General features: G+C 43.9%; 1 protein-coding gene across 2 annotated transcripts in view; it reads right to left on the bottom strand.

Moving 5' to 3' along the window:
- Positions 1 to 1,900: 1,900 nt before the first annotated feature.
- Positions 1,901 to 20,541, bottom strand: part of PTPN3 (protein tyrosine phosphatase non-receptor type 3) — a 101,139-nt gene continuing 82,498 nt past the window's right edge. For both annotated transcript variants that reach the window (XM_004372183.2, XM_004372184.2), the window contains 7 exons: positions 17,665 to 17,755; positions 17,316 to 17,377; positions 15,256 to 15,402; positions 5,138 to 5,266; positions 4,534 to 4,679; positions 3,965 to 4,100; positions 1,901 to 1,978 (listed from right to left, as the gene is read on the bottom strand). In XM_004372183.2, the coding sequence (XP_004372240.1) occupies positions 1,901 to 1,978; positions 3,965 to 4,100; positions 4,534 to 4,679; positions 5,138 to 5,266; positions 15,256 to 15,402; positions 17,316 to 17,377; positions 17,665 to 17,755 (789 nt within the window). The remainder of the gene's footprint in view (positions 1,979 to 3,964; positions 4,101 to 4,533; positions 4,680 to 5,137; positions 5,267 to 15,255; positions 15,403 to 17,315; positions 17,378 to 17,664; positions 17,756 to 20,541) is intronic.

Raw genomic sequence — 20,541 nt, 5'->3', positions numbered from 1 at the left:
TGAAATTCACATTAATAACTTGATCCTACTCAATCCTCATAATCAACCTAATGCATAAGCATTGTTTCTCCCAATTTACAGATGAGGAAATAGAGGTAGAGCTCTTAAGCGATTGGGACTTGAACTAATTAGCACTGAGTAGGGTTAAGTACCAAATCTCCTACCCCTTAGCTCCAAATTTTCCTGCTCCCTTCTGCTAGCTGTTCTTGTTTCACAGTATGGGGTTACAGCACTGTATAACACCTCCCTTTTATCCCTCCCATTTAGCAATAAAATATTGGTGGGGAAAAGATGGGAAGTATGCAAGTAAGTTTGCTAGCTCTGGAGATAAAGAACCCTCAGAAACCTAGCCCCTGCTGTATAGGTTTTTTTTATCCATCTTGCAACCAGGAAACTACTCAACTGGTCCAGAGTTTGTAAAATAGCAAAATGGCTTCATTTACGTGCACTATAGTATGAAAGCATCCTTTTTCTATAAATACTGTTGAGAAACTGGCTTAGCTTCCTCTTCTGGATACACAAAAACAGCTATTTAAAAATACCACATTAAAATTTTCATGTAATTTATTTTCCTTAAATAATAATTTGCTACAATCCTGTCACAAATTTTAAAAAAATTTAACACAGTATTAACAAAGGCAGAATTCTTTAAGGACAATCAAAATCATGGTGTACTTAGAATAAATTAACATCGAATTGTGTTTATATTCAGATACTCTGATCCTCTCCTTTGAAATGAAAATGGAGACCACTGCAACTGAGGGTGAATGCACACATTTGTTCTTCTATACAGAGACTCATTCTTTATATAAACTCAACTGTAATTTGAATCGAGTTAGGAATCCTGAGAAACACTCACCCATGGGCGCACACACATGTACACACACCCACGGACGACCCTCCAGAAGCTGGGTTTCCCATGGTTCAATTACTAGATCTTTCTGAGAAGGGCCACAGATTCTGAATATTTCGATGATATCCTGTATCCCCTCACGACAATCATAATGTTTCAAGTGTCATAGCTTGAAGTAGCAGCAATACATGTAGTAGGTTCAGTAGTAAATGATTCCAGTCCTGGATTCTGAGTATACAGCAAGCGGTACGGAGAGGCAAGAGACACCTGCTTCTAAAACTAACAAACATGACGACAAGACTCCGAGAGTCCTAGTTCTCAGTCTCAACTGAAAATTCACCAGAACGTAGCATTATTATTCCGGTGCAGGCACTGCGCATGAACCTGAAGAGGGTCATTAATGCAGGGAGGAAGTCAGGGGGGCTGGGCATGGTTCTCACAAACATGACCATCGGAAGTGACAGGGAGATGGCACAAAGGAAGGGAGGGCAGAAAAGGTACTGCTCATTCTTCAGCCTGAAAGCCTACCCTCCTGCTGTTGTAGTACATTCATCAGGGGTTCCTTAGCATCGGAGGTGTGCCAACTCTAATTTCCAGCTCCACTTAGAAGCACAGAAAGCTCAGCCCTTATACTCCTATACACATACACACACAAAACATCCACGCAACCCTAAATAACCATACCACCGTGTTTCTGGGAGGTCAACAGCACTCCTGGCATTCCTTCTGCATTGCCCAAGGGTGGCTTACAGGGGTATGGTAATGTCTAGGTAGAAGGCATTAGGACAGGCCCCAAACAGAGATCCCCTTTGCTTATATCTCCATAGGGACAATGGGTCTAAGTGATGCTATATATAACAGCATGCGTATCTACACAATTCCTATGTACATGATACCTTTTCTACAGTAATTTAAAGTGCCTGGGTTCAAATGTGCTCATTCCTTTCCCACAGCCCACACAGGTTCCTCTTTCTGCTTCTAGAGAGAAGGTCTGTCCCTTAAGGAGGATGCCCCTGGGAAAGAGGAATGAATGTTTTCACAGTTGTCTTAGCTGGGATCCAGCATTTGGACTAAGCCTTCTTCATATACACGAAGAACTGCTTCACACACAAACTTGTACTGGCTCTGGAAAAGAAATACAGCAGTCAAGTCAGGCAGCTCCAAAACCATTGCACGATAGCATGTATGTGGTTATTCTTTCCCATCATTCACAAGTACTCACTGAGCGCCAGCTCTGGACCAGGCCAGACCTTGTGTTACGTGTCAGGGAAACATGTGCAGAAGACACACCCGTGAACTAATAATTCTTATCTGATGCGGGGGTGGGGGGGAAGTGCTCCAAGAGGGGTGGGCAATGTGTCATGCAAACACAACGGAGGGAGAAACTGGCTGTCTAGGGACATCAGGGAAGGCTGCGAAAGGGAAAGGTCACTGCAAGGTGGCCACGCTGGGCAGAAAGAGCAGTGTAAGAAAGGTGGAGGCCCACATGCTAGGCAGAGGGTGCCTACGTGACCAGCCCCCATTAAAAACCCTGGGTATTGAGTCTCTAATGAGTTTCCCTGGTAGACAACATTGCACACATGTTGTTAGAATTCATTGCTGCAGGAATTAAGTATAACCTGTGTGATTCCACTGGGGGAGGACTCTTGGAAGCTTGTGCCCAGTTTCCTCTGGACTATCCCCATGTATGTTTTCCCTTTGTTGATTTTGTTTTGTATCCTTTTGCTGTAATAAATCACAGCTATGGAAAAAAAAAAAAAAAACAGTGTCGTGGCCTCTCAGTCAGGGCTCACTGTCCTGGCCCAGGCTACTTGGCGTGGGGAGGAGAAGAGCCTGCACAGGTGGGCCGCCACCTAGTTGTGGGGGCCTGATGCTGGGTAGGAGCCTGGACTTAGTCGTACAAATGGCAACAGCCACTGAAAGCTGTTACACAGAATAAGGCTTTTAATATTAGCAAATACCTAAGAAACTTATTTAAGTGAAGTGTACAGGGCACAGGAAAGCATTTTAGACTGAGCTTCACCAGCTAGAAAATCTACCAAGACAACGCACTTTTCTTCCCTTTTTACCAGCAATGAGGGCTTCCATACAAGAAAACAAGGTAGAGAACAGCTTTAATAACCGAAGCCATTTTTTTCTCTTATCCAGAATTCCTGGTTACAAACTAATATAAAGCCTCAAGAGCTCATAATGTATTAGGGAAATCATTTAAACTTTGTCCACAAGCCTGTGAGGATACAGAGCTGGCTGGGACACAGAATTCCTGCTCCTTTCTTTGCTAACTCCTTCTCATCCATCCTGGGGGTTGTGCCTGAGAAGCCACTCTCTAGGAAGCCTTCCTTGAGCTCTCAAAGTCTGCTTTAGGCACCCTTCCTCCAAGTTCTCAGACCCTACTAAATGTCCCATCACTGATGGGACTTACAATTGACAAATTCAGTTCTCCTACTAGATACAAGCTTGGTCTCTCCAGTTTGTGCAATTATCTGTTGAATGAATGAATGAATGAACATGGGATGGTCTCCATTTTGCAGATGGGGAAACCGAGGCTTGGAGAGAGGTTAAAGGACTATCCAAAGGTTGCCCAGTATGTGGTGGAGTCTGAACTATGCTCTTTCCACACCACCACACTGTCCCTCTGGTAGTTCTGAGGGAAAGCCACAAGACTGCCTCTTGGGGACACTTGAAGTGGCAAGAACTCAGGTACTACATAAGTGGGAGAAAGCCCAAAGGAGGGAGTGGGGCTGTGTGAAAGGTCCACCTAGTCAAAGGGTCACCTAGAACACGTGGGTGGGTGCAATTCCCCAGGTGGCCTTGCTTACTTCTGATGGTTTGACAATGCAGAATGCAATCAGAGCGGCTCCTTGGCCCAGAGGCTGACAGGAAATGAACCACTGATGCAGCAGAAGGGAGGGCAGCGAAATGCAGAGGTTAGACAGGTGTGGGCTCTGGAGTCACTCAGCCCCCAACAAGCTCTCAGACCCTGGACAAGGGACTCAATCCCTTGAGCCTCAGGCTCTTGACCTGAAGAGCCCTCAGTGCAGCCTGGCCCAGGGTCAGCACTTGGTAGGTGACAGCCATTGCCACTGTTTTTATTACTGAATGTCTACTTACTGATGTCTGCACCATCATGGCACGCTGGTCTCGCATTTTCCGGACAATATCCAGTGGGTAGACGGGCAGGTTCCTCTCAATTAAGCACATGGCTGTTTCCATAGTGACCAACACACCAGTTCGACCTATTCCCGCACTGGAGAGGGGAGATGGAGAGACTTGGGATTTGCCCAAGCAGCACTTCTGCCCAGTCCAGCTTAACTCCTACCCAGTTCCCACGTTTGCTAAGAAAGAGCTTTCCTCTCCTCACCTTCCAGAATACAAAACACATCCTCCTCAGGGTGTGCTCTCAGGCATGCCTAAAGAGCCTATCTTCATATATTCTGAGGTCAGGGGGCTTAAGAACCAATGGAAAGAAACCTAGGGTTAAGTGCAAAATCCACCCCCTTGTTATTCACATCTGTTGTGAAGGTTAGTAGACACGACAACAAAGGTAAAGATGAGGATGGAACTCTCTTCTTCAGTTTTGCATTATATTTGGAAGTCTGTAATGTCAGAAATTCCCAGTCTTTTAAAACAGTAAAGAAATAAAGTAATACACGTACTTATGAAACAACAAGCCACAATACCTGCAATGAACTAAGACGGGCTCATTGTCTATTCTCAGGGACCGCATATGGTTTACAAATTCCAAAAAGTCTGAGGAATCATCAGGAACGCCGTGGTCAGGCCATGAAACGTACTGGAGATGGGTGACCGTGTGCTCTTCTCCTGTCTGGGGAAGACATGGTGCCCTTGGTGACTCAATGCAGACGAGCGGGCAAGCAAACCCCAGCCCCGCCTGGCCACCAGCCAGGATAGCCCTGTCTCCTGATGCTCCTTCTCCCACTATGCGTGGTCCTGCTGTGGCCCTGCTGATGCTGGGCTTCCTGTCTGTCTATCCACCCACCTACTCTCTCAAAACACCCCCCACCCCCTGCAGGAGTGCTTCTTTGACTGCTTCTGCCTACAGCCATCTCTTCCTGTTGGTGCCATGTGAGGACCACACATGACTGTTCTTGTCCGGTCAGTCTTGCGTAATTATTGAAATGCTCACTGGAGAAAATGTAGACCCACAAGTACGGCCCAACTCAGGACCACAGCAGATGCTGACTTAGTGCCTGTATCTAAGCTGTGCCCTCCCCACACCACCCACTGCCAGGCCCTGCTCACTGCCAAGGAGGCACTGCTCACCTCACTGTTGGTGACCAGCATTTCTCGGAATACGTAGGCGATGGTGCAATCCTCTGACTGGCACCGGATGTGGAAGCTGCCGTATTCCACGACATCAGGAGGGTTAGGCCAGTACTGGTGACATTTGGTCTGTAAGGGAACCACTGTTTGTCAGTTGGGTAGGGCTGGGCTATCAGGCCTCAAGAACCTCCTCTGCGGGTGTGTGTACCCAGTGGTTAACCATGGACAGACGGGTCGGGTGTTTGGGCAGAGTTCTCTCATTGCTCATACCCAGATACTCTGAGTGTGGCTGGGAGAAGAGAAACTCAGTGAGGCTGATCTGTGCTGTGTATGTTCTCTGCAGGAGTGGAGGAACCTCCTTCCTCTTTTGGAGTCTGTGGTGGTGGTCAGCCCAACAGGGGCCAGGCCACAGCCCTCCAGTCAGAGCTGGGCTGGAGCTTGGAGGCTGAGTACAAGAGATTCACCTTCAGGGCATGCCACAGACATGGGCATTAATTTTTTTTTATTGAACTTCAGATGAAGGTTTACAGAACAAACTATCTTTTCATTAAACAGTTAGTATATATATTGTTTCATGGCATTGGTTAACAACCCCATGACATGTCAGTACCCTTCTCAACCCTGGGTTCCCTATTACCGGCTTTCCTGTCCCCTCCTCCCTTCCAGTCTTACCCCTGGGCTGGTGTGCCCCTTTAGTCTCGTTTTATCTCATAGGTCTGTCTAATCTGTGGCTAAAAGGTGAACCTCCACAGTGACTTCATTACTGGGCTAAAAGGGTGTCTGGGGGCCATACTCTCAGGGTTTCTCCAGTCTCTGTCAGGCCAGTTAAGTTTGTCTTTTTTTATGCGTTAGAATTTTGTTCTACATTTTTTTCCAGCTCTGTCCGGGACCCTCTATTGTGATCCCTGTCAGAGCTGTCGGTGGTGGTAGCCAGGAACCATCTAGTTGTACTGGACTCAGTCTGGTGGAGGCCATGGTAGTTGGGGTCTATTAGTCCTGTGGACTAATCTTTCCCTTGTGTCTTTAGTTTTCTTCATTTTCCCTTGCTCCTGAAGGACTGGGACCAGTGAAGTAACTTAGATGGCTGCTCACAGGCTTTTAAGATGACATGGGCATTAATCTGCGATGACTTCTCTACTCTACCTCCCCACCACCCCCAATCAAGCCTACTCCAGTCCTTCAGGTCCCCTCTCTGCTCTCAATGCCCTCCCCCTCTACCTAATCCCTCCTCCATCATCCACCTCCCATCCTCTTGAGGCAGAAGACCTTGAGCTATAGTGGGCTTTGAACAAGCTATTTAACCTCTCTGATTCTCACAATTACCACCTGAAAGATGGGGACAGTACCTGTGTCATAGATGGAGGAAAGGCTGGCTCACCATGGGGCCAGGACAATGGGGGCCATTATTATTGCTGCTCTATTGGGCTGTGTGTCAACCTGAGCAGGGCTGACCAGGCATTTCACAAAAATCCAGATGAAAGACATCCCCAAACGGAGATGAATAACTCTTCTCACTTGAGCAGCATCTCTTGGGTCTGCAAATGCTTTCACCAACGATGGCTGGCAGAACTGATAAGTACTGTCCCTCCTCAAAGAATAGATGAGGAAACCACCGGGACTCAGCAGAAGTAAGCACAAGGTCACGGGACTAGGGTAACGCAGTCAGTGTTCTCCCTACTGCACCCCAGTGTCTCTGGTTTCCCCATAGATTCACTGGATTACCCTCCCCCTTTCCAGACTCTGTAGCTTGTCCCATGAGACAGCTTAATGCCTGCCTATGGCCTCTAAGCAAATTCAGAGCCAAGCTGTCCATCCCATCATAGTTCCTTCTGTCAGTCAAATTCTAGCTCACTAAGAAAATTAATATTTTCTAAGCCTATATTTGGGCCAACTTATATAAAAATTACATTTGCTTATCACTGAAAGGGGGTATGGTTTGTCTGGAAATAGCTTTTCTATTCTTATTTTCAAACATCACAGTGACTATTGAAATTAAAGCAAGCTGCTGGAAAGTCAGGTTTAAGATTTTACCTTTAAATCTTAAACACGGGCACCTCAGTTAGCAGCCACTTCCCAACTCTGCTTAGAGGTGAAAGGGTTGCTATCTATAGAACCCAAGGCAGAGTTGACAAACATAGGCCTACACCTGCCTCATGTGTAAGGAGGCGCAAATGCCTGTCCTGCAGGCCCCCAAGATCCTGTGCTCTCGAAAACTGGTGGGAAGATATTTTCTGAAGTGAACAACCGTGCAAGGCAGAGCTACATATATCTGTACTTCAGACAGTCCCCTTATTCCAGAGTGAATGTGACCAGGACTGGCCTCTCGCAAATTTAGTCTTTAGGTCTATTTGGATCTGAAAGCATGAGTAAACTGAGGCTGACAGAGATGAATCAACTTGTGTCAGATCACCCAGATAGGAAGTGGGGCAGAGCTGGAATTTCACTCTAGGACTGTGATCTTGTAGCGAGGATGATATAAAGTGAAATGACACAAAAACCGTCCTGTGAAGAAGGGCTGTGAGCATCACACAGTTAACGTATGCAGAGGGCCTAGCCTAGCACTGCAGGAAAGAGGCACCAATGGACAAAGAAGACAGTGAAGGTGCTAGGCCAGTATTGGCTGCTCTGAGTTCAGCTGGGACGGCTCAGCTGTGGCCCGGCCTGGGGGGGGCACAATCCTAGGGCAGATGCTGCCAGAAGACCCAGAACATTCTCTCCTTAGGGAATGCAGGCCTGAGTGGGGATTGTTTCTCTCTTTCCACTTCTAAGTATGGCTTTGGGTGAGAAGAGGGTTCAGGAAGTGAGAGTTGACCATAGAAGATGGCTTCTTAAAAGATCTGGTGTTCTGGACCAGAAGATACGACACTGGAAGTCTGGGCTCCTGATGGGAAAAGAGCATTATCTCAAGAAGATGAACAAGTTTAGGTTTGGTGGGAGAGTCATGGACCCAAGTAGCCTTTATAACATAATGCTTGTTTTCTTGCTCACTCAGTCAATCAACAAATATTGCTGGGGATGCTGAGATGAATTAGACATGGTGTGGCATTGTCCTCGAGGCGCTTTTAAGTCCAGTGGGGAGGGGTGACATGTATGAAAGATGGGGACAAGGCAGGGACAAAAGAGGCTCATGAACAAGGTGGAGTGGATGTCCTGGACAGAGGGAGCGGTGAGCTCAGTACTGAAGGGCTGACAGTTCACCATATGGGTGAGGCAAAGATAGATCAATTGAGGCAAAGGGAATGGGACACATAAGATACATAGGTATGGAAGTACCTGGTGTACCTGGGGAACAACCAACAGTTCAATCCAACTGGACAAAAGATACAAGTCAGGCTGAGGTGGAGAAGGTTAGGCTTTGCTCTGAGGATCTGGGGAGCCACCAAAGGGTTCTGGGCAGATAAACAACAGGAGCAGGTTTATACCCTGGAAAGGTCAAGCTGGAAGCCATATCAATGGACAGGACTCAGGGAGACTCTAAGCCAGGGGGCCACTAAGGTGGCTGTTGATTCAGGTGAAAGAGGAAAAAGTTCTGAGAGATGGCAGAGCTGTGGGGCAGAGAGGAGAGGGAGGATTTGAGAGCTGTAGAAAGCAGCCTGTGGGGGAAAACTATGATGAGTGGATGTGGGAGGTGAAGAAATGAGAGGAATCAACACTGAGCCCAGATTCCTGGCTGAGGTGACTTGATAGATAGATGCCATGGACCAAAACGGTGGGCACAGGAGACGGGGCAAGTGTATGTGTATGTGAGTGTGTGCACATGTGGGGCTGACGACTTCACTTGGGCATCCTGCCTGTGAGGACACTCAGGTAGATATGTCCTGCCGACAAATCAGCAGATGGGTGTGGGTTCAGGAGGTGGAATGAGTCAGTGCCCAGATCCATTTACTTAATCTCTCACAGGAGTGTGCTGACCAAACACAGTGTGTATGAAATGGATAATGAGAGCAAGAAAGTTTACAGACTTTCTCTTCCCATCACCTCACTCGGTCCTCATGACAATCCAGTGACCCTTAACACCTCACAGAGTAGCAAATCCATTTGCTTTAGCCCAGTAAGACATGGCAGGACCAAACCCAGGGTTACTAATTTAGGAAGAACCTACTATTGACAAGCATCGTGCAGGGGAGTTTATTCCTGACCCTAAGAACAACCCCAAGAAAGGGGTATTATCACCCCCTTTCTAGTGATGAGGAAAATGAGCCTTAGAGTCTTGTCCGAGGCTAAACAGTTAAAAGAGCTAGTGCTAAAATCAAATGCCTCCTCTGAATCCAAAGCCAGTGTCTCTGATGACCAACAGACTGTGATGGAAAGGTAGCTGTATTATAAATAGACATACAAACATTAATTTTTTCCACCCAAAGAAATATATTGAATGGGAGATAAGGGAAAATGACTTTTTCCATTAAAAAGATACACCATGGTAGGGTAATTCATGAGCCTGAGGGGAGAACACAATGAAGCCACTTTAGGTGGGAATAAAAAGGGAGAAAGCAAAGTAACAGCATTTCAGAGAGCACATAGCGACAACAGGCTTCAGAGGGCACGCTCTTCACTTGCAGACTTTACTGCAACACAGAGCAGCGACAGGGGCTTGGCCATCCACACGCCTGCCGGGAGTCTCACGCATTACATGGGAGAACTAAGCAGGACTTGCTGAAAATGTCCTCTCTCAGAAACAGAAAGGGGCAAAACTACTCACCTGGACTGACTACTAATCCAGAAGAACTGGTGGGTGGTGATGAGGAAGATAGTGACCTAATGATAAAGCGCTGGGGTCACCTGAGAATTTGTAATAGAAGTGGGAGGAAGCATGCACCCTAGATTTTAGAAGAACAGGTTTCTAACAATTGATAAAACGAGACAGGTGAATTCCCAGGGCCAGAGATTATAAAGGGAACGCTGTGACTCCCGAGAGATGGGAATCTCTAATGCAGGAAACCGATGGAACCAGACAGAACAGGCTCACTTAGGAAGAAAGGACTGGGAAACAAAGAAACCCATTGGGTCCCAAAGAAACCTCAGATGAGCTCAGGTTCAGCGCCAACACCAACAAAAGAGGAGAGGGACGTAATCATGGACACAGCAGGAGGGGCAGCACCATTAAGAGCAGGCAGAGGAAAGCAAGGCCTCTCGGATCACAGAAAGGGTCTTTTCTGCTAAGTTGGAATGAGCAGGATGAGGGAGAGAAGGGGACTGCTATCTAGGGCAGATCATCTGTCACTGACCGTAAGACAACAAACCATTCCTGTTGAGGCTCCCTTTTCTCTGAGAAGAATGTCCTTCCATCTGGAAACGGTACAGCAAGCTTTGTGAAAGGGGAAAGAGAAGGCTAACACAAGTGAGAAGACAGAGACAGCACTGAGAGGCCCTGAATGGATTCAGGCATCAGCGCTCAGGGATCGCATCATGAACTAAAAGGCCTTATGAGAGAGGCAAGTGGACATCCATGAATTGTTTCTGAGAAAACATGGCGCACCTAGGCCACTAGGAAGCAGGAGAACAAGGGACCAAAGAAGACAAATACAGTAGGGTTTTCAAATGGACTAACAAGTAGATTTTTGAAAATAACAAGGCAATAAGCTTGATGTCTGTTATCTGTAAAACGCCGAATGGCCCAGTCCAGGGCTTGCAAAGCATGGGATGACTGGGGATACATTAGCAGGAGAATGAATGTGCACTAAATAATGTTAAACCACACCGTGGGAAAGTGATTTTTTTCTTTCAAAATTTCTGACTGTGCCATGGAGACAGTCTCAATTTGGGTCTTGTATAGCTTTGACACCACCTCCCTAATGATTTTACAATCCACGTTATGGCCGCTAACCAAAAGATCGGCAGTTCGAATCCATCAGGTGGTCCTTGGAAACTCTATGGGACAGTTCTACTCTGTCCTATAGGGTAGCTATGGGTTGGAATCAACTCGATGGCAATAGGTTTGTTTTTTTTTTTGGTTTGGTTTGTAATAGAGAGTATGAGCAAGCAGGCTTCCGGTTCTAACTCTGGAAGGTAAAAGCATTTATTCAGAGTTTAACAGCACTGTTTTGTGGTCTCTGTATCTTTATATATACCTTCTATTTATGGCAAGTGATACTGGATTTCCATTTAAGATCTATCTTTTAAAGAAAATGTATTAAAGCAAAAAAGGTGAGAATTTAAAGAAAAATAATAAAAAAATAATAGTACAGAAAATAAAATATCATACAGACCCAGCAATAATTGTTAAAATGATACCCAGATTACTACTACTGTTGCTACTACTACTATTACTACTACTTACATAATGTGTATTATGTGCCAAGCACTCTTCTTGGTTACCTGGGTTAACTCATTTAATTCCCCCACAATCGCATGACTATTATTATCCCATGTTACAAACAGGTTTTTTAGTTTGCCTAAATCATGAATTTGGGAAGTGGGAGAGCCAGGTTTTGAACTCAGGAAGCACAGCCCCAGAGTCTGCAGTCTTAGCCTCTACAACACAGAACCGGATGGCAGCAAACACTTTAGAAGAAAAGATAGTACAGTACTGCATGCCAGCTGGGGTTCCCTAAGTTCAAAAAGAGAGTCCAAGAAACTTATTTTCCTAATAAAAACAATAACAAAAAAAATAAAAATAAAAAACAAGAGTCCTAGACAAGGAAATAAAGTGATGACACAGACATGATGTGCTGTGATTCCAGCAAAGCCCGTGACAAAGCCTCTCTAACTGTGTAGACAAGATGGAGAAACGGCGTGGGCCAAGAACAGAGCTGGGAGGATTAACCGCTACTCTCCAAGGAGTGCCCTCAAAGCTTCTGACTAACAGCATTCTAGAAGGAGGTTTCTACTGCCTCTTGAAGACCTTTAAATTTTTTTTTTAATTGTACTTTAGATGAAGGTTTACAGAACAAACCAGTTTCTCGTTAAATAGTATATCTATTTATTGTTTTATAACATTGGTTGATAACCCCACGACATGTCAACACTCTCCCTTCTCGACCTTGGGTTCTCTATTACCAGCTTTCCTGTCCTCTCCTGCCTTCTAGTCCTTGCCCCTGGGCTGTTGTACCCCTTTAGTCTTGTTTTGTTTTATGGGCCTGTCTAATCTTTGGCTGAAGGGGGAACCCAGGAGTGACTTTGATTACTGAGCTATGTCCAGGGGCCATACTCTCGGGGTTTCTCCAGTCTCTGTCAGGCCAGTAAGTCTGGTATTTTTTTTGTGAGTTAGAATTTTGTTCTATATTTTTCTCCAGCTCTGTCCAGGACCCTCTACTGGGATCCCTGTCAGAGCAGTCAGTGGTGGTAGCCAGGCACTGGACTCAGTCTGTGCAGGCCAGAGAAGATGTGGTCCATTAGTCCTTTGGACTAATCTTTCCCTTGTATCTTTAGTTTTCTTCATTCTTCCTTGCTCCTGAAGGGGTGAGACCAGAGGAGTATCTTACATGGCTGCTAGCAGGCTTTTAAGACCCTGGACGCTACTCACCAAAGTAGAATGTAGAACATTTTCTTTGTAAACCATGTTATGCCAATTGAGCTAGATGTTCCCTGAGATCATGGTCCCCACAGCCCTCAGCCCAGTAATTTGGTCCCTAAGGGAGTTTGGACTTGTCCATGGAGCTTCCATGACCTTACCCTGAACAAGTTGTGCTGGCTTCCCCAGGATTGTGTCCTGTCTTACCCTTCACCAAAGTTACCACTTATCTACTGGCTATTTGGTGTTTTCCCATTCCCACCCCTCCTCTCCCTTGTAACCATCAAAGATTGTTTCTTCTTGTGTGTAAACCTTCTCATGAGTTTTTACAGTAGTGGTCTCCTACAATATTTGTCCTTTTGTGATTGACTTATTTCACTCAGCATGATGCCCCCCAGATTCATTCATGTTGTGAGATGCTTTGCAGATTCACCATTGTTCTTTATCGTTGCGTAGTACTCCAGCGTGTGCATGTACCATAGTTTGCTTACCCATTCATCTATTGACGGGCATCTAGGTTGTTTCCATCTTTTTGCTACTGTGAACAATGCTGCAATGAACATGGAGTGTGTATGTCCATTCATGTGACGGCTCTTATTTCTCTAGGATATATTCCTAGGAGTGGGACTGCTGGATCATATGGTATCTCTATTTCTAGCTTTCTAAGGAAGCACCATATTGTTTTCCAAAATGGTTGTACCATTCCGCATTCCCATCAGCAGTGCATAAGAGTTCCAATCTCCCAGCAGCCTCTCTAACATTTGTTTTCTGTTATTTTTAATCGTGCCAGTAATGCTAGGGTGAGATGCATCTCATTGTGGTTTTGGTTTGCATTTCTCCAATGGCTAGCCATTGCGAGCATTTCCTCATGTGTCTGTTAGCTGCTTGATGTGTTCTTTGGTGAAGTGTTCATTTCCTTTGCCCATTTTTTAATTGGATTATATTTGTTGTAGAGGTGTTGGATTTTCCTGTAGATTTTAGAGATTAGACTTTTGTTGGCTTTGTAATAGCCAAAAATTTTTTCTCAGAAGACCTTTAAAATTTTTATCAGTGACTTAGGTGAAGAGATTCTGATCAAATCTGTGAGTGACAAAAATCTAGGAATGATAGCCAACATAAAGAACAACAGGAGTCTAAAAAGTCTCAAAGAGCCAGATCTGATGGCTGAATGCAACCAATGATGAAGACGAAGACACGCACACACCAAACAATAGCTAACATTTGCTGGACACTTGCAACATGAAGTTCTCTAAGCTTTTTAGTTTTTATAACAAACCTACAAGGTGGGTACTGTTATCTCCATTTTACAGATGAGAAAATTGAAGAGCAAAGAGGTTGAATAACTTACTCAAGAGGAATCATGCTTTGAACCCACATAACCTGATTCCAGAGCCTGACAACATGCTGTATGTGGGTTCCAAAACTCAAGGGCATGAGTACAAAATGGGGGAAACTGGCTCAACAGCAACATTAAAACAAAAAGAAAACAATTTCTGCTGACCACAAGCTTAATGAAATCCCAGTGGATGGCTTGGCTTTGAAAAGCCTAAGGTTATTTTCAGATATGGGAAGGGGAGTTATGAGGAAAAGAGGGATAGCTTATTTTGTGCTGATCCTTGAGGCAGAACGAGGTGGGGTGGAAGTCAAAGTGACATGGATTTTAGCTTGTGAAGAGGAACTATAGAAAATCAGGGCTGAACACCCATAGGATGGGCCCTGGAAGTGCCCTGGCAGAGGTGGGGAGTTGTCTGTCTGGGACATGGCATGTAAAAGCCCTTTGTAATATGTGAGGCTCTGTAGGATTAGAAGTTCTTATTTTGTTGTTTTGGGTGAGAAGGTCGACTATCTCAAACATATTATCCACTCGAATCCTGTGTATTCTGATTTTCAACACAGATTAATTTGGCATTCTGAACTAGATCCTGAGGAAGGGCCTCGGAGAAAATGGCACACAGATCATTCAAAGCAGGTGGTTCAAAATTAATTTAGATTTCATTTTGGAGTATCTTTAAGAATAGACATTTAATAATGAAGATCCAGCGCTATCCACAAGTTAGGGGATTCATCCAGCGTGTGCATGTACCATGTACACCTACTTCTGTTAGATAATCAGTGATTTGTTCCTATGGAAAATGCACGCTCTGTATGCATATGGAAGCTGCTATGCCCAGTACGGTACCTGCCACTCTCCTAATTAAGCCCTTCTCACCTCTTCTGCATCAGGCTTTGCTGTGACACATGCAGAGGTTGGTAGAAGACGTAATTTCTCCTACTTTCTATGGACAGTTAGCCTGGCACCCATACTGCTCTTCCCAGGACCAGCCCTTGTCCTGGGTGGGCAAGGCCCCAGCAAAAGCAGGGGTTCTGGGGCAAGGAAGGTGAGGCAAGGGGAACTGACTTCTGGCTTGTTGTAATGGAGCCAAGCCAGGAATGGGAGTGGCCGGCTGATCATTCTTTAGGGTCAAGCTTGGGGAAGGCCAAAGAGTGGCGGGAAGGAGTGCTGAGCTTCCTGTCATTGCAGGTGTCCATCAGTGGGTCTGAACAGATTTATGAGTTGCACAGGGGATGGACTGGGTGACATTTAAGACCCTTTCCAGCCCTGAGATTCAAATTCCACAAAGCGCCTCATGACACTACACACATTTGAATTGGAAATCAAGCCGCTTACCCGCCCTCGCTCCGTGAGAGTTGTCAACATGACGATGAGTGATAACTTCTGATCCCAAACGATTTGCCAAAACTGTGCACAGGTATGTGGCAGGGGTCCCTGAGTGGCAAGGTACTTGTTTACAAGGTTAGCAGCAGGAATTTCCATCTGACAAGAGATTATTAAGGAATTAGAATCTGTTACTGCCACAAGTTGCACAGGAAACTGGATTTTAAACTCTTCTACTTGGTAACTGACATCGCACCAGAGTAAGATCTCTCATCCATTTACAGCAAATGAGAAATGTCAAAGAAAAATTGACAGTACTCTAGCAATAGTTAAGATAAGTAGGCAATCATCAGAAATGTAACTACAAGATGGCAGAAGAGTTTTAAATGACTTTCATTGCTCTATCTTAAGTATAATCTGTCAGTATTGGTTATTTTGTATTTTCAGCAATGCATACCAATCCTCACCCCAAGTCTTTCCCTCTGCAGGGCTTTCTATCAAAATCTATTTACTTTTCTTTGAAGCACAAACTATACAGGCACATGCCACCAACCACCCGTGCACGTGGCTTTTTGCATTGTTTCCACTGCCTGCACCATTAAGTTGGTCAATCTTGACATTAACCAGTTCAAATGGTTTTAAGCGTCCTCAGTGTCTCTCTCCCATCCCACTCTGCTTTTTGCCTTCTAAACTGAGTCCTTTCTTAGAAAGAATACTCAGAACCTGCTGAGCTTTGGACTAGCACTGTGATTTGATTCAGGACTCATTCTTAAGTGAGGAAGGTAAATGGAAGCTCCTAATTCATGGTTTGGTTAGTGCTTAAGTCAATGGCTCCTCAGTCAGTCCTGGTCTCAGTCCCGTAAGGCTAACAGGAAGGGACTGGGCTGCATGGTCTTGCTGCCTGCACCATCTCTGACACTGAACAGGAAGTCAAAGAATCCCACGGGTGTGGAGGAAGTGGGACCACTGACCAGACTCATTTTTATTAGGGCAGTTCATGATACTCTGTGACAACTTGAGAACTTAAACTGAGAAATCATCTGTTCTTTTAGATCAGGAGCTGGCAAACTATGACCTGAGAAAAAACCTGCCTAAGTGACTGTTGAGTTAAGAATGGTTTTAACATTTTTAAATGGTTACATTTTAAATGGCTATACAAAAAAAACCTGTTGCCATTGAGTCGATTTGAACTCACGGTGACCCCATGTGAGTCCGAGTTGAACCGTACTCCATAGGGTTTCCAATGGCTGATTTTCAGGAGTAGATTGCCAGGCCTTTCTTCTGAGGTGCCTCTGGGTGGACTTGAACTGCCATGCCAACCTTTTGGTTAGCAGCTGATCAAGTTAACTATCTGCACCACCCAGGGACTCCTAAATGGTTATATAAGTACCTACTAATATCCTCGATTTTGCCTCTTGGCCTGCAAAGACCAAAATATTTACCAGCAGCCACTTCTTGGAAACCCTATGGGTCAGTTCTACTCTGTCCTACAGAGTTGCTATGAGTCAGAACCAACTCGATGGCACATAACAACAACAACCTGGCCTACAGGAAAAGTCTGCCACCCCTGGTTTAGATGATGAAATGGAGGTTCAGAGAGGTCCGAGAGAGAAATAATGCTTTCCCCACAACATGTGAAACCTTTCAGCTTCTCCTTTTGGGTTATATACATAGAAGAGATTTTATTTTTCTTATTTTTGGACAGGATGGGTAAAAAAAAAAAGATAGAAAATTACAAATGGACCACTGGCAAGGAACAAACACCTAAATAAATGTCAGCAGTGAAGACAGAAGGCACGTGGACTACGGAGTCAGGAACAGAATCCGAGTTTTGGTCCCACCTCCCGTTAGCTTTGTGACGTTCTCAAATTACTTAATCTCTATGAACCTTAGCTTTCTCCTCTATAAAATGAGACAATCCTGCCTTCCTTCATGTGGCTGTTGTGAGGCTGAAATGAGGTTGTGATCAGAAAAGCATGTTGCCAACCGTAACGCAGGATACATGCCATCATCATTATCGTTGGTACAACGTTCAACGTACTCTTTCTTATTACATAAGATTCCTAACTTACGTTCACATAACTCGCATTAATATAATCTTCATTTCCCTGCAATAATACCCGGGTGGCGTCATCTGTGGGGGAGAGAAAAATTTACCAATTATTCTGAGTGTTATTTTTATCATACCAAGTAAACACGAGTTTCTTTCCCAGCCCCATCTGTAGCGCTCGCCTTATTAGCATAAACACTATTCCCCAACTGTTCAGAGTCTGAAATGGCTGCAATAAAGACTGTGGTGTTTACAGACACACTGAAGATCGCTCCAGAATACCAGACAATCTGTTTTAAAAAGGGAAACGATATCTCACTGCCAGGTGGGGGTGGGGGGTAGGGAAGGAGGCATTCGTGCTGGATACTCACAAGGCAACACATCTTTATATCGGTTTTTGTCCAAATTCTGAGGCAGCTTTGCAAACGTGATGGCCAGACCAGGCTTCTTTCTGTAGAGTTGCTATATAACAAATAGAGAAGTAAAAAAATCATTGCAGAAAACAGCTATGAAAGGAATGTGAAAATGTACTTTACAGTAAAGCTCACAGCACTAAAATCTTAAGATTTAAAAGCTGATTATCAGCTATACATTAAAAGAAAATCTTTCCAAAGAAATTCTACAGTTTCATGGGAAATTGACTAAATTCTTCAATAATTTTTTTCTTTTCTAACATGAAGATCTTTGAGAAAAAAAAAAGTCATAGGAATGGGTCTGAGTCACAGATAACGGATCATGGTGAGTAAAACCTTATTTTTTTTGACAAATGCTAAAAGCAAAAAGAGTAAAAAAATAAATAAATAAAAAAGAATTCTGAATCAAAATTAAAGGGAAATCATCTAAATTAGTGGAAAAACAATTTCCTCCAATTCAATACAGCGAACCGTATTCTTTGCTTAAGAGTATTTCATTCATCATTTCAGACGTATATTTCTACAGTAAAAACATCCATCCCAATATGTAGTAAACTTCATTTAAAGGGGTATTTCCTTGTACACGCAATCACTATCAAAAAGTTTAAATACTCTTTGCATGTGTACAAGCACATTAGACACTGTACAGTACTTAGCATGATTTTCACAACAGCCCTGCGAGAGGTATTAATAGCATCCTTATATTGCAAGTTACAGTCAGAGGACAAATGCTTTGCTGAAGATCACAAAGGAGAGGAAAAATTCAGATCTGACCTCAGTGTTCCGTTCTCTTTTTTATACAGTTGTGTCCCCCACCTTGAACAACAGAGTTGGGTCCTACTCACCATAGGTTTTTATTAACTCTATGGGAATTTAAAAACAACATAACTTTTTTTTCTATGTTGTAAGTGATCTATGTTTTTCCCATTAACTTTGAGAAATTCACACACAAACACACACACAAAATTACGAGTAATCTCACAACCCTGAGATGACCTTTCCATATGTCTTCTCTAGTTTATTTTTTCTGTGCACGACCAAAACCAAACCCACTGCTGTCAAGTTGACAGCATAGTTGACAGAATAGGGCTGCTCCATAGGGTTTCCAAGGAGCAGCTGGTGGATTCCAACTGCCAACCTTTTGGCTGGCAGTCAAGCTCTTAACCGCTGTGTCACCAGGGCTTCCTTTCTCTGCATACATGTACACAAATATGCACATATACAAACACATGTAATATACACAGTGAAACCTGTGAGAGATGGAACTCGACAGGGCTGCCTTGTTTTTCTGGGTCTCACAAGTTTTCCACCTTTGACAGGGTACAGTTTTATCACTTTCCCATCACTCATTTTAGTGGACAATACTTGAGTTTTCCTTCTCTGACAGGTTTCTGTCTTACACAGGTGCCAGCTTTTGCAGAATTTACTCTATATACATGTCTTAGTCATATAGTGCTGCTATAACAGAAATACCACAAGTGGATGGCTTTAACAAAGAGATATTTATTTCTTCATAGTAAAGTAGGCTAAAAGTCCAAATTCAGGTTGTCAGCTCCAGGGGAAGGCTTTCTCTCTCTGTTGGCCTTCTTCTCATCAGTGTTCCCCGGAACTAGGAGCTTCTCCGCATAGGGACCCTGGGTCCAAAGGACACGCACTGCTCCTGGCACTGCTTTCTTGGTGGTATGAGGTCCCCGTCTCTCTGCTCACTTCTTGTTTTATATCTTAAGAGATTGCCTCAGGACACAATCCAATCTTGTAGACTGCATCCTGCCTTACTAACACAACTGCCACCCATCCTGCCACATTAACATCATAGAGGCAGGATTTACAACATATAGGAAAATCACACAATACCAGGAATCATGGCCCAGCCAAACTGATACACACATTTTTTGGGGGACATAATTCAATCCATGACAATATACATGCATTTTTAAAACCAAAAAATGAGATTGAACTATATATTATCACTTCTCATATTCTACAGAACTCAAGTGTCCTGAAAGAAGCTAACAGGTATTTTTTTAAAAAAGTTTCATGATCAAAGATATTTGGGAGATACCACAAATCATACTTTTTTGGAGATTCACAGAACATAAATCCTGTAGTGCATAAACCTAGTTCTGATTAGCTGAGTATTTCTCAATTTGACCTTGGAAGGTCTCAGCATTTCAAACAAGTGTTTAGTGAAATACTACCATAGTTTGGAGACTGTTTTTTCCTGATTATATAGGTTTTTAATAGTCTCTATACACATGATTTTTAACGGTTTGATGATAATCTACCATTTACTATGATTTAACTTTTATCCTACATTTGAATTAAGCTGTTTTCAATATTTTACTCTTATACATTCCTAGGAACAGAATTACTGCATCAAAGCATATTTTTAAGAACTGTGATATAAATAATCAAACTGCCCTACAGAAAAGTTATATCCGTTTACATGCTCACAGCGTAAAAGAATGATTAGTTCACCAAATCGTGGCCAACAGAATCAACTAAGGTGTCTCTGTAATTTGAGTGTGGAGGTTGAACATTCTTTTTTCCCATTTTTGAAATTTTTACTTCTTGTTTTGTAAGCCGGCTCCTGTTGGAGATTTTGGGCCATAATAATAGTGCCACATCAGATTCACTTACAAAATGCTTAGAATTTCCAAACTACAGGAGCTCAGCTACTGATCATCATCATGATTTCAGTTTATAATGATTAAGGAGCCACTAAATAACTTCTTAAATAAATATCTGCAGGCTTTAATGGACTGTCTGCACTCATTCTAGAAACAAATTCATGATTTATTGGAGGTTTTGGTTTAGTTCCGGCAGGAGGAGGAT

This window comes from Trichechus manatus, unplaced genomic scaffold (genome assembly GCF_000243295.1).
Source record: "Trichechus manatus latirostris isolate Lorelei unplaced genomic scaffold, TriManLat1.0 scaffold00016, whole genome shotgun sequence".
Classification (NCBI taxonomy): Eukaryota; Metazoa; Chordata; class Mammalia; order Sirenia; family Trichechidae; genus Trichechus; species Trichechus manatus.
The sequence above is the reverse complement of the archived record's forward strand: the minus strand, read 5'-3'. Positions and strand labels throughout refer to the sequence as shown.